Source organism: Hippopotamus amphibius, chromosome 4, assembly GCF_030028045.1.
Source record: "Hippopotamus amphibius kiboko isolate mHipAmp2 chromosome 4, mHipAmp2.hap2, whole genome shotgun sequence".
NCBI lineage: Eukaryota > Metazoa > Chordata > Mammalia > Artiodactyla > Hippopotamidae > Hippopotamus > Hippopotamus amphibius.
The window spans coordinates 6,741,761-6,757,973 of record NC_080189.1 but is presented as its reverse complement, the minus strand read 5'-3'; the positions used below and the strand labels follow the sequence as shown (position 1 = coordinate 6,757,973).

Here is a 16,213-nt window from a genome sequence, read left to right as displayed (position 1 = left end):
ACAAATCCCCCTAATCCTAGAGAATCTAGTGCCAGGAAGAGAGAGAGAAGATGATGGTGTGTGTGAAGGGGTGCTGGTGAGATCAGACAGTCCCACCTCTTCTACTGCCCTTCAAAACCACTGTTAAGAAAATGAAAAGCTAATCACAAATCAGGAAAAAATATTTGCAACGCATGTATCTGTCAAAGTACTTGTATCCTAAATATATATATATATACGCACATTCAGAACTGAACAAAACGTAAGTATATAAAGAATACAAAGAATTCAACAATAAGACAAACCCAGTTTTTAAAAGTGGGCAAATAATTTGAACCCACACTTCACAAAAAAGTTTTTTTTCAGTTTACTATTTGTATCTCCCAGTTTTGCAATCAAATCATCCTTCGTTCCAGAGTGCCTCTGGGTTAACACTGCAAAGGGACCAGCTCTGAGCTGATTATATTCGGACCCTCAAGCAACAGTACAACTGTAAAATCATCTGTGGCTTCCCCCATCTCCTACTTTAACTAACTCGCTGTGTGATTGAGTCTGTTTCCTCATCTATATAATGGAGAAACCAATACCTCCATCTCTGCGGCGTGGAGAGAATCAAATAAGATTAAAGATAACTTTGATAAAGTGCAAAGATGTATACTCTCATCGCAGGGGTCCTAGTTTTAGCCCAGGCTGGAGGACTGCACCAGCCTGGAGTGGATGGGCTTGGGCCCAGAACTGGGGCGCTGGAAGGAGATGGAAAGAACAGAAACCAGCCCTGGGAAGGTGAGCAGGGAGGGCTGCCCAGGGCCCGGTGGTGCCCAAGTTTAGGCCCTTGAATTTGACTCTGGCGGTGAAAAAAAGCTCAAGGTAGCCTGTGAAACAAGAATTGGGCACTCTGGCACCCAGGTGGGACCCGCGTGAGAAGAGAGAAGCATTCTCCACTCAGCCCAGGAACCGCGGCCTCTTTGGCCCCCGGACAATTCAGTCTGGGGAGCCGGCAGAGCACCTCATTGGAGGCAGGCACGGACGAACCCTGCGCTGTAGGCCAGGCCTTCGGGGCGTCACCAGGAATTTACTCCAGGAGGCACCCTGGGTGGGCGCCATGAAATGCTGGGTGAGCCCTGGACACGGATCGTCATGGTTACTGCGGTCCCTTCCGTCCGCGCACGCGCCCCGAGCGCACTCGGCGGGCGGGCGGGCTCCCTCCGGCGCAGAGACGCGGGTGCAAGGGGCCTGGGGATCGGCTGGCAGAGCAGGAGGACCGGGCCATCGCCGGCCCGGAGCGCGTGCGAGTGCTTCCTCCACGGCCACGCGCCTACACTAGCACAGCTAAAACAACAACCAACCCACCCCCCGCAAAAACAAAACAAAGCAAAGCAAAACAAAACAAAACTAGCGCTGTTAACCTGGTACGAATCAGCCCCTCTCCGGGGAGAGCAGCGCCCGACTTCCAGCGGAAGTGGCAGCGTAGCCCCGCCGCTTCCGGCCGCGCACGCCAGCGCCTGCGCACTCGGTGCCGCCGCGTGGAGGCACGTACGAACCGGGAGCCCGCGGGCTGTGGCTCCCGGAAGTCGCCCCGGGATCTGGACCAACCCGAAGCTCTGCAGGGCCCTTGGCGCCTCCTGGTAGGTCCCGCGGCGGCGCGGGGGTGGGAGCGGGCGGTGGGCGGTGGCCCTTTACTGCCCGCCGCGGGGGCGCGGTCGGCTGCTGAGGGAGCCGCGGCGGCTTTCCCAGCTTCGCGGGCCTCGCCCGCCAGCCTGACCTTTGGCCGTAGGTAAGGCGGGGAGGGGGCGTTGTGGTCCCGCTTCCCAGACGGGAGCTTGGCGGGCGAGGCGGCTTGCCCTCACCCGCCCCGCCCATCGGGCGGCCCCCTCCCAGCCTCCCTCCCCCTCCCAGTGCCCCGCACCTGAAACACCCGGCGAGGCCAGAACTGGACAGCGGCTCGTATCCATCGCTCACTCTGTGCCAGGAACTGCCCTTAAACACTGTTATATGCGTACATTAACTCCATTAATTCTTAGCCCTGTTATGTGGACGAGGAAACCGAGGCACGTAGCAGAAGAACACAGCTGGTGGGTAGCAGCCAGGATTTAAACCCACATAGGCTGGCTCTGGACTTCATGCTCTCAATCCGTTATGGAGAGCAGCCTCGCAGAAAAGAGCAAAGGGTTCTGCGGGTGTGTAGTTTAGAACATCTTATTTTATGTCACTTTTGCATATTGTGAGGTACGATGATGCTTGCCTACTTAAAACCGCTCCCTTAGGATTTACAAGTAGCATGTGGGACAAAACCCCGCAATGTGTAGTGGTGTGCTCTACTCTTTTCCTTCCACGCCTTCCTCTGGTCCCATCCTTTTCTTCATCTTCTGCCTCCTCATAGGTGAGTGGGTGTGGGGGGATGAGAAGCGCAGGACTTGAAGGCTCACCAAGTGCTTTGAAGTCTCCTGGCGTCTGGGGGATAGACAGGCACCACCACCCCTGCCCCCAGTGCAGGGGCTGAGAGAAGAGGGGGCTGGTAGGACTGGGCAGAGGGAAAACTTGGAGAAAGGTCTGGCATAGTTATCGAATGCCCAGGATGGACTGAGCTCTGCACGAGGCCCCAGGGTGAGGCAGGCCCAGCAGAAATAGAAACGTGGCCCCCTTGCTTGTGGGCATGCGCGTGGGAAAAGGCCTGGTAAGACTAGTGAGGAGGAGACCTCTACGCCATGGAGCCCACACGTGTGCAGGCGCTGAGGCACTGCCCGTCTCAGGCTCAGCCAGCAGCTTGCTGCCTCTGTGAATATATGGCTTCCCCTTGGGAATCTGTAGGCTCCTGGGCACAAACTGCTGTGGGCCCTCCCCCTGCCCACACTCAAGGACCTGCCTGCCACCCTGGCTATCCTTCTTTGTTGTGTCAGGGGGAAAAAATGGATTCTTTCTCATCTCCAAGGATAAACCCACCCACCCGTGCCTTGAATCCCTCTCCCTCACGAAGCTCCTGCCATCAGTCCTCTCTTTGTTCCCACTGCATCTTTCCTCTGTTTTGAGACAGAGCCAAGCTTCTTCCCTCCTGCCTCAGCGTGTGACCCTTTGACATTACACGTGTCCACGCCCCCTGCTTCTCAGTGCCTAGCCCTGGCTCCGCCCGCTTCATCCGCTGAAGTGGTCTTGTCTGTCCTCTCTGGAAAGTTTTCCCGTGGCTTCCCTGACATCACTTAGGTTTTTCTGTGTCTCTGTCCTCTACCTGTCAGGCATCTTTGGAGTCAGCTCATCCTCTGCCCTCTGCACAGTGTCAGTGTTGCCTGGGCAACCACCCTCCACTCTCTTCTCCCACCAGCGTCTTCCCTCAGTTTCTACGGAGACTTTTACCTGGATCTGTATCTTTAGCTCGGACTTCTATCCCCTGACGCTGTATCTGTCACATCTACTCCTGAAGATTTCTTCCAGAAGAACCACAAAATCACTACATCTGTAAGTGAACTGTATTAGGTGGGACCACCTGGGAGTCCCTCTGTATCCCCTCCTCCTGCTCCACATCACAGCCCAAGCATCATCTGTCCACTGCATAGCTCTCCAACCTGTCTCTTCCCCTCCAGTTCTGCTGCCGTTACCTGCTTCCCCCTCCTCCCCACCTGCTTCCTGGGGCTGCGCCTGCCTTGTGTGGCCCCACCCGGCCCGGCACCCGGCGTGCAGCCCCAGAGTCTCCACCTCATCCGTGTCCTCCAAGGTGTGTGTGTCAGCTGTCATGAGAAGTGTCACAAGCAACTTCTTACTGATAACCAACGTCCTGGAGTTTGTGGGTGATTTTCTTTTTAAATTTTGCATTTTAGTTTCCTGTACTCTCAAAGGTGGCTCTTTACAGCCTCCACCTCGCTGTCATCCTGATGTGCTTCGGTGAAGAGAAAGGGGTGCTGGGGGTTACCCAAGATCCTGGATCTGCACGGGGTCTGTGAGGAGGCGAGGTTCCTCAAGCAGTAGCCTAAAGTAAGCCACCCTTCCAAGGCAGAATCTGAACCCCCGTGTCACAGACGCGATTGGCCCGTGGCCCGGCTCCACAGCACTTACCCTGTGGCCTCGCCTGGGCGCCGGGAGCTGTTTCCAAGTTGTCTTCTTGTCCTGAGCCCCACATGCCAGCCGGGCAGTTACTCCTCTGTGTTTGTATGTTTAGGGCACAGTGCTGCCTCATGGTAGATATTTGACGAATTTTTGTTAAATGGTCAAGTGGGTCAGGTGTGTGTAGAATTCAGACGGATCCGTGGGCCAAGGCTGGAGGGGAACAGAACAAGATTGGTGCCCTGGGGTCAACTAGCGGATCCCAGGCGAAAGCTTTGGAGTGTGACCCAGGCTGCAGCCTAACTCACCGGTATTTCCCTGTTCTCTGCTGTCATCGGTGAGAGCAGGGGGGACACAGGCCTGGTTTCAGTACCCTGTTCCGTGTTCTCAGGAGCCATGAAGCCTGCGGACTGCTCTGGTCCTCTGCTCTGCTGCTGAGCGCCACGCTGCTCTGGGGTTCTGTTTCTTCAGTCAAAATAGGAGTGAAGGTGAGTCCCCTCTGGCTCTGACATCTAGAGCCCCTCCTCTGGACCACGACAGCGTCTTACACATCAGTTACACCTTGATCCATCGCGGTCCCTCCACTGCGTCACCTCCCATGGGCTTAGACCCCTGGTTTGGTGGTGGCTGCCTGGGTCACCAAGCGATGGGCTTGGGTGGTTGCCTCGGTGCTTCCAAGGGCTCTCGGGCTGCAAGGTGCTCCTCAGTTTGTGTTGTCCACCCCGCTTCACAGCCGAGTCTCACTTGAGCTGCCCATGGGCTCGTCCCCAGTAAAGGCCGTCCTGCCATCCCTGGTGATCCTTCTGAATGTTTAACATCACTCAGTGTCGGAACGTTCTGGTTTAAGTCTCCTCATTTAACGTGCATCTCGCTCTGGTCTGAAGAGACGCACACTCCTTACTCTCAGCTGTTTGGGGCAGGATCTACGCCGTCTTCCTCTAAATCTTCTCTTTCCCCAGGACATATCCTAGCTCACTGGGCTTTTTCTTCCCTCTCATTCTCTTTTCTTCTTTCTGCATATTTCTTCTCAGAGTTTTTCATATCTCTTTTCTTTTGAGAGCCCTGAATTTGATCTCATCTCCAGGAAAGTGAATGGGGGGAGAGGAATTGAGGATTGTGCCCAGGTTTTGGGGTCTGAGCATCTGGGTGAACAGGAGTTCTGTTTACTGAGCTTGAGTTGACTGTAGGCAGAGCAGGTGGGGGGGAACCTGCGAGGGAGTTGTGAGCGGGAGAGGCTGGCAGTGCTCAGAGGGTAAAGGCGGTCCGGGTTGGGGAGAGGGTGTGCAAGGAGAGGCAAGGCCTGGAAACCAGGAAGCCTGGGAAACGTCGTTAAGAGGCGGGCGAGGAAGAGGGACCAGAACAGAGGCTGAAAAGGAGTTGCAGGTGACAGGACAGCCAAGGAACTGTGTGGTCCCAGAGCTGTGGGCAGCAGCATTCCAGACGGAGGACGCGGGCGGGTGCTGCTGGTGCAGAGAAGCCCGCTGAGGCGGGGCCATGGGGGTCCCCAGGAGCCTCGGCGGGGGCAGCATCAGGGAGTGGTAGGGGCTGGAGCCAGAGAGGAGTAGGCTTCGAGGGGAGGGGATGCTGGGGGCCTGAGTTGCTGGCATTGGGAGCTGCCCCATCCCGTGTGCTCTGACAGAGGCTTAGGAAGCCTCGGGCCTCGTCACTTCCCAGCACCAAGATGTTCCCTATTTATGGGGCCCTGTGGGTACCAGGCGTGGCCTGGGTGCCCAGGACGCCAAGACTGGCTGCCTCCACTCCCCCCGGCCCGGGCTGACAGTGCCAGCACCCGCAGCTCTTCCCGGGGAACCTGCCTGACGCCTTGGTGAGGTCAGCCCCCGGGGTCCCACAGCCCCCGCAGCGGTCCTGCACATCCTGCACCACGGCTCTCGTCTTCTTGTCATGCACGTGAGTCTTTTCTTCACGTCTGCCTCTCCCGCCAGCCTGAGGGCCATGTGCACACAGGGGCCTCACCTACTTTGTACTGTATCCATCACAAGGAAAATTGCCAAGTGTCTACTAGATCCTGGATAAACACTGAAAGAAGAGACATCAGTTAGCGTGGCAAAGAAGAGGCACACGGAAACCACTCCTGGGCAGAGGGCTGGGAGTTTTGGTCAAGGGCTGCTCCATTGGGTCTGAAGAAGTGAATGTCAGGCTTTGCCAAGGAGGTTGGGGTCTGGAGAGTTTTGTCCTGGGGTTGGTTTCACATGGTCACTACACCTCACATCCTCTGCTCTCTTCTCTCTTCTCTGGCCTCACCTTCCCATCAGTGGTCCCTGAGATTGAGTAGGCAGCTAGCTGAGAGCCGTTCTCTTCATCTTGCCTTACAGTCTGGGCCCGTCTTCTCATTGCCCCAAGCTCCCAAGCATGTCGGAAGTAGAAAAAGTCAAAAAGCCCCACAAGAAACATACACCCTCAGGATCCGTGGGGCAAGAGCCCCCAGTGTGTGCTGACTCCTCCATGACCAGAGCCAAGACCCCACCTGCCACTCTGGCTTCTCCCGGCTCCAAGTTCCACACCAGAGCTACCAACACCCCTTGTGGACTTGGCTGGGGTGACAGGGAGCACCTGCCAGAGACTAAGTCAAACTGGAGATTGTAGACATAGAGGAGAAGGCTGGCAGTGGCCCCAGGAAGATCAGAACCCCTGGTTCGCAGAAGAGGGGTGGGAGGCACCTATCCTTGCAGAGGAAGAGACCTGGCTCCCTCCCTAGCAGCTTGTGGGGCCCTGCACCCGACCAGGCCTTCCTGGAGGCGCAGGAGGAAGAGCCCCTGGGCCTGTGTGTATGCAATGAGACGAAGGAGCCTGCTCCCTGGAGAGGCCTGGTCTTGGCCTGGCCGCCCACTGTGAAAATTGCCACGCTGGCCCTGGGCAGAGCAAGCCAAAGGGAGACTCCAGACCCTGTGGCCTCTAAGCTGTGCTGGAACAGGAGTCCCCTGTGCAGCCTGAGAAGAAGGTGTCCAAGCAGAAGGCCCGTGGACGGCGAGAGGAGGGGAAGCCAGCAGGAAAGAAGTCGAAGGACTCAGTGCTCAGCTCTGGCCAGGCCGCCTCAAACCTGGTGCTGGTCCAAGCACCCAGCCTGGACAGGCCGGAGGCAAGGCCAGCCGACATCCTCGTAGCCCGTCTGGCTGGAGAGGTGTGTCACCTCAAGAAGTGGAAGAAGGGGCACTTGCTTCCTGGTGGGGACGAGCAGCCGCCCCTGCGGAGCCTCCCGAAGCCACTGCGAAGAAGCTGGCGAGCACTGCACAGGCGGAGGCCGAGGGCTGGGCTCCCGGCCGGCCCCGGGCCCCCTGGAGACCGCGGGTCAGAGACCCCTGCCTGACGTGAGGCGCTTCTTCACCATCAGCGGCAGGAGTGTTTGCCGCGTCACGTACACTCTGTGCCACGCGGGCATCAGACAGGGCAAGAGGAGGGGGCGGTCCCCAGCCCTCAGCTCCTGTCCGTCACCTGGCAAGTAAGCACGGGCTGGAGGTGGGGAGCAGCCAGCTGCGGCCGGCCCCGGGGAGGAGCGGGCAGGGGTGCCGGAGAAGCAGCAGAAGGGCCTGCCCGTGGAGGCCACCAGCCGTGCCCCTGAGGGGCTTTCGTCACCACGCTGCCGCCTGGAGGCCTCACCTCTGGAAGACGGTGATGGGCGGGCCCGAGCAGCCAGTAGAGGCTCGGCCTCCCCCGCCTGCTCCCCCCGGAGGTGACCCTGCTGCTGCCCCAACGGCGGCTGGGGGCGACCGAGGCGGCGCATATGCCCCCAACCAGCCCCGAGCGCAGGCCTGGAACCAGAGCATCGCTGAGCTGCTCTGCGGCCTGGCGCTGCCGCTCTCCTTTGTCTCGTCCCCGCCCTTCAGGAGGTTCCTGGCCCAGTGGATCCTTGCTGCCGCCTGCTCTCGCCGGCCTTCTGCTCCCGTAAAGCCCAGCCTCTGCTCCACGAGGCGATGGGCGAGCAGGTGCGGCAGGAGATGCGGCGGGCCGAGGGCAGCCGCGTGCACCTCACCGTTTCCGTGGCAGCCCGGGACGGGGACGTGGACTTTGCGGCCGTCACTGCCCACTGGGGGGTGACGCAGCCAGGTGGCCGGTAGGTGGCATCAGGGAGCGCGAGGAAGCAGGCCGTGCTCTGGGTGCGAGGCCTGCCCCTGGACAGGGCTGCGGGGGACGGGCTGCGGGAGCTGCAGGAGCAGCTCAGCCGGTGGCTCGGCCACGGCTCCCTGCGGCCCGGCTTCCTGGTGTCGGGCGGCTGCCCCGTCCTGGAGCAGGTGGTGAGGACACAGGGCTACACCCACATCCCTTGCTTCGCCCACTACCTCGACTCCCTGGTGAGAAACTCTCTGTGTGGCCACCACAGCGTCCAGATCATCCCGGGCACGCCCAGGGCCATCTGCAGCCACTTCCAAGGCTCTGCTGAGGCCCGGAAGCACCTCTCGCAGCTGCAGCGGCAGTACGGCCTCCCGGCCCAGCAGCCCTTCTGGGGGCTCTCGGACCACTGGGTGTCTGCCTACCGCTTGCTGGAGTGGCTGGTGGAGCGGCGGCGGCTGCTGCAGGAGTACGAGGAGAAACAGCAGCTGGGGAAGGCGGGGGCAGCCCTGTCGGCCGTGTGCTGGAGCCTGACAGACAGTCTGGTCAAGCTCCTGCAGCCCTTCCGGGTGGTGGTCCAGGAGGCGAGCAGCTCACAGGCCACGTTAAGCCTGGTGCTGCCCCAGCTGTGCTACCTGCACATCTTCCTGCGGCAGGTTTGGGGGCACTTTGAGGAGCAGAGCGCCGGGGAGATGGGCGCGGCTGTGTGGCTGGCCGAGGGCCTGGCCCTGCCGCTCTCCACAGACTGCCAGCTCACTGAGCTCTTCCACCGCGAGGAGTCCGTGCTAGCGACCCTGCTGGAGCCCCGCTTCAAGGGCAGCCTTAAGGCCATCCTCCCCGAGGGGGCCGACATCGACCACTGGAAGCAAGTTCTCGTGTAAGAGGTGAAGGAGCTCCTGATGTCCGAGGACTCCTTGCTGCCCGCCCCCCCGCAGGGCCCCGCGGCTGTGCGTGTGGATGCCACCCAGAGTAGCAGAGCTGTCAGGGGCCCCGGGGCTGAAGGCCAGGGCCCAGAGGAGCCCGTGCAGAGAAGCAGAACCGCTGGGGCCTTGCTGCTGGGCCAGAGGGAGAAGAGCCTGCTGGAGCAGCTGGAGAGCATGGGGCTGCTGGCCTCCGCGAGGAGCGGCGCCTTCCTCTCCACCGAGAGCCACCTGGCCAGCGTCGTCGTCAGGAAGTACCTCTGGCAGAACGAGACCGTGGGTGCCCAGGAGGACCCCCTGGCCTACTGGGAGAGGCGGCAGGACACCTGGTCGGCCCTGGCGAGGCTGGCCACCATCTATCTGTCCTGCCCGTCCACGGGCGCCTTCGCTGCAAGTGTCTGAATCCCGGGGCAGCCCTGCCGTCGTGGAGCGCGACTCCCCTCTCCCGATGGAGACGGTGATGCGTCTCCTCTTCTTGAAGACCAACCTGGAGCGTTTCCCCAGCTACGCTCCCCCGCCCCTCATCTTCCCCAGTGGAGACCTGGCCGAGGGGGTGCAGACCGGTGAGTCTGACCGCAGGGTCTGAGGCCCCGAAAAGCTGCCTGTGGGAAGTCTGCATAGATGACGGGAGAGGGCTGAGTGTCGCATCCTAGGACATTAGACGGAAACGGCCAGGCTCTGAAACCTGTGTGAAAGCAATGAGAGCAGTTTCTCCATTCTTGACAGATTGCCATTTTTGTTTTCAGGGGAATGTCATTTTCCATCTGCTTGAGTTACTGCCGGCGGTATGTGTGTGGGACAGTGGGCTCTGTGGACTCAGGCGAAGCTAGGTTGTGCCACACGGTCTGTGGGCCGCGGTGCTCCTTGTAAGTGTCAGTGGGTAGTCAGGGCCCTGCGTGCAGCTTGTGCATGTTTTGGGGGTGCAGGCCCTCAAGGTCTGTGTTCCCAGAGAGGGACCGGGGCGTGGAGGCGTGGGTGCCACGGGGGATATCCTTGGCCACCTAGGGCCCAGGCAAGCCGTGGACATGCTTCCTGGAAAGAAAAGAAACCTTAAGGTGGAGGAGCCACTTTAGGAGGGAGGTGCCCACACGCACACAGTTTCCTTAGGGTCTGTACCGCTTTAAGAGGGGTGCCCCAGAGCCCTGGCGGAGCTTGTCATTGGGGAGAGCTGGGACATCCAGCCCTCACACCTGTAGTTTGTCTCCAGACACTGGAAGCCTCAGGGTTTCTTCTTTCTACAGTGAAAGCAGTCTCAGGAAGCAAGGAGATGTGTATCCTAGTAACAGACTGGCCTGAGTTCCTTTAGGGCCGTGTGCAGGACCTAAGGGCGTGGGGCCCAGGCGCTGGCGGGATTGGGTGGGAGAAGGAGGGTGAGGCCAGAGTGTTGGGGGCGGCCCGGCACACCCACAGGATGTGAGTCCAGCTGTCCTGAGGTGCTGGGCCGCTGGGAGGGGGGCTCTGAGAGGGAAGCGGGCAGAGGCCCTGAGGCCTAACTTGCACTTGGGCCCTGGCCATGGGGGTGAGCCTGGGAGCCTGTCGCCTCGCTCCCCCGTGTCACTGTGATTAATGCACCGTCAGACATTCAGAAGTTACTGAGCACGTAAGAAAGCAGGAAAAATTCGCTGTAATCCTTTCATTCAACAGCCTCTGAAAATTTTAACGCCTTTGCTTTTTTTGCCTTGAAATCATACTCTCTGTACTGGTTAGTGTGCTGTATTTTCATTTCAGCAGTGTAACATGGCATCTCCTTGAATAGAGCTGTGTGCAGATGTGTTCGGTGGTTGGAGTAGCGTGCTGTGACGTGTCACCTCCACACTCTGCTTCGGTCGCTCCTTCTCCCCCAGCTGCTGGCGGGCACGTGTGCACAGGCTCCCTGGGAGGCCAGCGTGTCTGGGGCAGAGGCTGGGACCAGGGCTGCGCTCCTTAACGTCCCGACTGCATCCAGTGCATTTGGTTGGTGAGGTCAGGGCCCGGCCTTGCACCCGGCCCTGGGCCTCCCCGCCTCCCTTCCTTGAATTGCAAGTGCCGCTCAGACCTCAACGAGAATCACCCCAGAGCATCTTAAAACTACGGCGTCCTGTTGCCCCCTCCCAGATTCAGGTGTAGTAGCTCGGGTGGGGCAGGGATGTGATGTGCCCTAAAGCTGTCCTGACAGCTGCGTGTTGGTCGGTGCTGCCACCCCTGAGCTGTTCCCTGGAGAGGCACCGTCCCCTTGCTGTGCGGCATCGCCTCAGCGCCCCTCCTTGTTCGTGGAGAGGGGAGGCCTGGGCTAGAGAGGCAGCAGGGGTGGGGGGCGCGTGAGGAGATGGGGCCAGTGAAAGGAAGGGGATGAGAAGCTGACGGTCCCGAGCTTGGGGGCGTGGGCTCTGGAGCAGTGGGTCTCAACCCGGGCAGTTTTCTCCCTCGGGACACTGGGCCATGTCTGAGGACGTTTTGGTTGTCTTGGGTTGTGGGGGGGTTGCTGCTCTCCTCTTGTGGGTGGAAGACGGGTGCACAGAGCAGCCCCACAGCAGAGACTGACCCCAGCCCCAAATGGCGGTAGCGCCGGGGTCGAAGACCCCTGCGCCAGGTTGGGGACGGGAGGGCATGGGGCAGAGGCAGCGTCGCCAGTTCACCGAAGCGGCCGGGTGACTGTCCACCTGAGGCTGCTCTGAGTTGAAACATTCTCCCCTAGACTTAGCTCTGTCCTGTCCTGGAGACTCATGGCATCGTTTCCTGGCCCATTTCCTACATAGGTAAACTGAGACTCAGAACAGCAGGCTCTGAGCAAGGGAAGATGGGCCTCCCTCTGGAGAGCCGAGTGTATGTCACCTGTGTCTCAGTCAAGAGGTGACCGAGTCCAGGGGACCGAGTCCTTTTCACAGACACATGTTGGGCCAACAGCCTCTGTTGGCTCATTTCCATGACAGGACTAGGGTGACTCTGGTGTGTTAGAACTTTGACGCTGCTGGATGGGGAAGAGGCATTCTTCCATCACGTGGAGCCTGCTCTCTGCCGCCGGCCTCTGCGTGGGTTGGGTTTGCACAGGCGTGTGGGCCCCTGTCTGGTTGAGGTGTGCAGATTTGAAATAAGATGGGGCCCAGGAGCAGAGCAGAGGCCGTGGATGTGCGGAAGAATCGGGTTTTGACTGCGGTGCCGTTCGCGTAACTGTGGACAAGCGCGCGGGACCCAGGGCCGAGACACAGCAGAGCGCTGGAGGGTCACACGTTTCCTGCCAGGTGGGACCTTGGGGCACAGGAGGCCTGATGTCCAGTCCCGGTGTGGTCTTTCTGCTCCCGGTTCCACTGCCGCAGAATGTGGGCACGCGCACACGGCTCCCTCCCTGCCCGCTTGGCTTGCTCCCCTGTTCTTTTCCTCCCGTCACGGCACCACCTCCATCCCCATCGCTGATGCTCCTCAGGGCATTGCTCCCCAACCCTCGTGGTCCAGCTGCGGTCTCACCTCTGCCTGGGCCGCCCCAGCCAGTGGCCTCGGCTCCTCTGAGCCCCGTGGGGCGTTTGAACCCAGCGCTGGTGGCGCTTCCCTGCAGGCCTCGCGTGTTCGCCCCCTGTCCCCCACCCCCCGCTGCTCGTCAGAACCCTCCGTTCAGCCTCATCCATGGGGGTGTCCTTCTGACCGCAGCCCATGACTGTACCCCAGGGGTTTCTGACCACGTTCACCCTCAAAATACTGTGGCTGGGCGGATATGTGTACCCCTGGCGAGAGGCCTGCAGATGCTGAAAGAGGTGCGTGTCCTCCCTGTGGCTGGTCCGGTGTGCCTCGCTCTCACACACGGTGCCTGGACTTGCCCCTGCCTCCTGAGGCTGATGCCATAGGGCACCCCAAGTGCATGTCTTCTCCCCCTTCCTTGGGTCCCGTCTGCCCCCGCCTCTTTGGGACGGGAGCCCAGCATCTGGTCACATGGCCAGGTTCCGAGCGTGTGTTCTCCTCGCTCCTCTCATCCCTCCTCCCTCTGGGCGGGGTCCTCGTCTCTGGCCAGTGCTTTTATGGCAGGTCTCAGGGCACCATGCCCCTCACGTGCCCCCTGCCCTGACCGTGTCTCTCGCTGCTTACAAACCCCAGCAGATGCCTCTGCAGAATGAACCACGCTTCTTAGCAGGTGCCTCCATGCCTTTTGGGAGAAACTTCGGTAGAAATGAAGAAGGAGCTGGGTGGCTGCAGACTAGAGGGGGCCTGGGGAAAGAGGTGGGACCCCTCCTCAGAGATGGGGTGGCATCTCAGAGATATGTGAGCAGCCTCCCCAGCTGGGGGGTGTGGGAGGAGCTCTGGGTCTGGGTTCCTTGGAGGGGAAGGAGAAGTGGCATTGCTATGGAAACGCAGCCTCCAGGCCTGGCCCAGCGCAGCTCTTGTAAACAGCAGGAGTGAATGGCCCCTTGGTTCTCTGCAGCGTCACCCTGCCTGGCCTGCGACCGGCCAGAATCTGTGGGCTTGGGGAGCTGCCACTTGGAGCAGAGGTCTCTGCTTGTTTCCCTCTGCTTAAACCCTGACCCCTCTGCGCTCAGCATCGCCAGCGTCCCTCCCCCAGCCGCTTCCCTTGTGCTCCAGTCTTGCCATCCCCCGGCCACTGACGCCTAGAAAGTCCTCTCCCTCCCCTTTTCTGGAGCCAACACAAGTACCACCCTGCCCCTCCCTCCAGGACGGCTTCCTTGACTGCCAGCCTCCCTTCCCCAACCCCCCTTTGCCCGCTTGGGAAACCATGTCGTGTTTGCAGCTGGAACCATGCTGTCTGCCTGACAGCGATGGACGCTGTTCTGTTGATGCCACAGTGAAGAGCTGGTCTTGACGGGTAGGGGTCGGGGTCGGGGGAGCCAAGGTGTGGGGCCTGGCGGTGCTACCACTTACTCCCTGGGCCTCCGCTGCCCCTTGCCTCCCTCGACCTCCGTTTCCTCATCTAGGACTGAAAGGCTGAGCCCTCAGGTCCCACAGCTGCCACCAGAGGTCACAAGTTGGCCCATGGAACGCAGAAACCATTCTGAATTCATTGCTGATTTTTAAAAAAATTGGGTCAAGTACACATTTGCGTGAATAAAGCAAGGTCCAGGTGCTCTCATTTGTGTTTCCAAGTGTATACCTCTCCCAGGAAGGAAACAAAAGACATTGGTGATGATGGTGACCTGTTATCTTTTCAGAAACAAATTTACCGGGGATATGTGTATAAAAACAGACGATTGAACTTGGTGTACCCCCAAAAAAATAAAAATAAAAAAACGAAAAAAAAAAACAAATTTAACTGTGGTTGAAAGGAAGCACCTCAGAATTAACGTGGGTAATCACGAGCAGTTACCGAGAAGGGAAAATAATGAGATTGTGTCCCTGGAGCAGATTTGGGAGATGGGAAGAATTGATAACATCGCACCCGAATTCCATCCAGCATGGCCATAACCGCCAGAATCAGGACCCCTTTGGGTGAGGTCTGTGCCCGGCCCACCTCCCTCCTGCACCTTGGACTCAAGTCCTGCCAGGCCATCTAGGGCTCTGGCCCTGGCGGTAGGGTCTGGGTAGTCCCTGAGGTGCCGTCCCCTGCTGCAGGTCACAGAGGTGCTCAGAGGCCTGCTTACTGTTTGACTGTCTCTCCTTAGGGACCTGCTGGCCCTGGAGCGGGGGTATTAGAGACAGGCGTCCAGCCCGGGCCCAGGCTGAGTGGACGGGGCATCCTTTGGGGTGAGCAGCCTGCTGACTGCCCGTGGCACCTGCATCACTGTGACGGAGCTGCTGGGGCCCCAGCCACCTGGACCCACTTCGTCTCATGGAGCCTCGAGGTGAGAAGCCAGGAGAGGCCGATGGGGTGCGCGTCACCCCCCAGCTGCTCAAGGCGCGCTCCGGTGAGTTTGCCTTGGAGTCCATCCTGCTGCTGAAGCTGCGGGGCCTGGGGCTGGTGGACCTGGGCTGCCTGGGGGCGTGCCTGGGCCTTGAGTGGCTGGACCTGTCGGGCAACGCGCTCACCCAGCTGGGCCCGCTGGCCTCTTTGCGCCAGCTGGCCGTGCTCAACGTGGCCAACAACCGGCTGACGGGGCTGGAGCCCCTGGCCGCCTGCGAGAACCTGCAGAGTCTCAACGCCGCAGGCAACCTGCTGGCCAGCCCCGGGCAGCTGCAGTGTCTGGTGGGGCTGCGGGGCCTCGAGCGCCTGCGGCTCCGCGACCCCTTGGCCCGGCTCAGCAACCCGCTCTGCGCCAGCCCCTCCTACTGGGGCTCCGTCCGGGAGCTGCTGCCGGGCCTGAAGGTCATCGATGGTGAGCGCGTGAGCGGGTGCGGCAGTGACTTCTACCAGCTGTGCCGGGACCTGGACAGCTCCTTGCACCCCAGCTCCGGTCCCAGCCCTCGAGCTGTGGAGGCCCAGCCCTGGGTGGAGCCCGGCTACTGGGAGTCCTGGCCCCCGCGCAGCAGCTCCATCCTGGAGGAGGCCTGCCGCCAGTTCCAGGACACGCTGCAGGAATGCCACGACCTGGACCTCCAGGCCAGGGACAGCCTGGCCCAGGCCGAGAAGGCGCTCAGCCCCGCAGGCGTCACCTCCTCCTTTGTGTTTTGAATGCGCCCCGTGGCCCGTGGGGTTGGCATTTTGTGGCCTCCCCACTTGTCTTCCCGGTTTCATCACGCTGGTCTCTGGCCCTGCACACTGGGCCCTCCCTCTTGCTCCTCCCTCAAGGAAAATTCCTCCCCCATCCATCAGGGACACGCCTCCCCCTGACCCTCCTCAAGCAGCTGGCACCGGTGTGAGGCTGTCCTGCACCTACGCCGCCCCCAGCCTCCTCATGTCCACAGCTACTGCCACTCCTGGCTACATAAGCCTGAGACTTAGTGGAAGAAAACTGGTCCTGAGGCTAAAGGTGAGAGGCAGGCATGGTGAGCCTCCTGCCCAGCCCGTCCTGGGAGAGGACACTGCAGAGCTCGGAGCGTGACAGCTGCATTTACCCACCTTCCACATTCGTCTGTGCAAGTGACCCTCTGCTGTGCCCCCCGGTCCTGGGTCTCCCTGGAGCCTCCACTGCCCATTCCTACCCACACTTACCCCTGTTAAATACTCGTGTCTTAATGTGCATCACTGCCTGTTGTTGCACGTGAGTGTGCTTGGTTTTCCCTAGGGAGCCCCTGAGAGCAAGCCTGGGTCCCTGCCGCCTCTGGTCTCCCCTGGGGAAGGAGGAGGAGTTGCACGGCTTTCTGGGTGTCCCTCAGATGGGAAGTATCCTGCTCCCCTCCGGGCTTTGCCTCCTCTCTGGGAG

At 60.2% G+C, this 16,213-nt stretch overlaps 1 protein-coding gene across 12 annotated transcripts; it reads left to right on the top strand.

Moving 5' to 3' along the window:
• Positions 1 to 1,473: 1,473 nt before the first annotated feature.
• LRRC61 (leucine rich repeat containing 61) lies at positions 1,474 to 16,075 on the top strand. Of its 12 annotated transcripts, XM_057732838.1 has the most exons (7): positions 1,515 to 1,604; positions 3,296 to 3,429; positions 3,555 to 3,685; positions 3,789 to 3,942; positions 4,403 to 4,499; positions 6,345 to 7,468; positions 14,576 to 16,075. In XM_057732838.1, the coding sequence occupies exon 7, from the start codon at positions 14,743 to 14,745 to the stop codon at positions 15,520 to 15,522; it is 780 nt and encodes a 259-aa protein (XP_057588821.1). In that variant the 5' UTR covers positions 1,515 to 1,604; positions 3,296 to 3,429; positions 3,555 to 3,685; positions 3,789 to 3,942; positions 4,403 to 4,499; positions 6,345 to 7,468; positions 14,576 to 14,742; the 3' UTR covers positions 15,523 to 16,075. The 12 variants fall into 12 exon arrangements, with proteins under 12 accessions (XP_057588815.1, XP_057588820.1, XP_057588824.1 ...); XM_057732837.1 differs by lacking the exons at positions 3,555 to 3,685; positions 6,345 to 7,468 and adding an exon at positions 2,001 to 2,156 and having other exon boundaries at positions 1,485 to 1,604; positions 3,346 to 3,429; XM_057732831.1 differs by lacking the exon at positions 6,345 to 7,468.
• The last annotated feature ends 138 nt before the right edge of the window (positions 16,076 to 16,213 follow it).

What these genes read in the sequence shown, in the direction of transcription:
- LRRC61 (XM_057732832.1), top strand. Translation starts at nt 14,743, where the DNA reads ATGGAGCCTCGAGGTGAGAAGCCAGGAGAGGCCGATGGGGTGCGCGTC.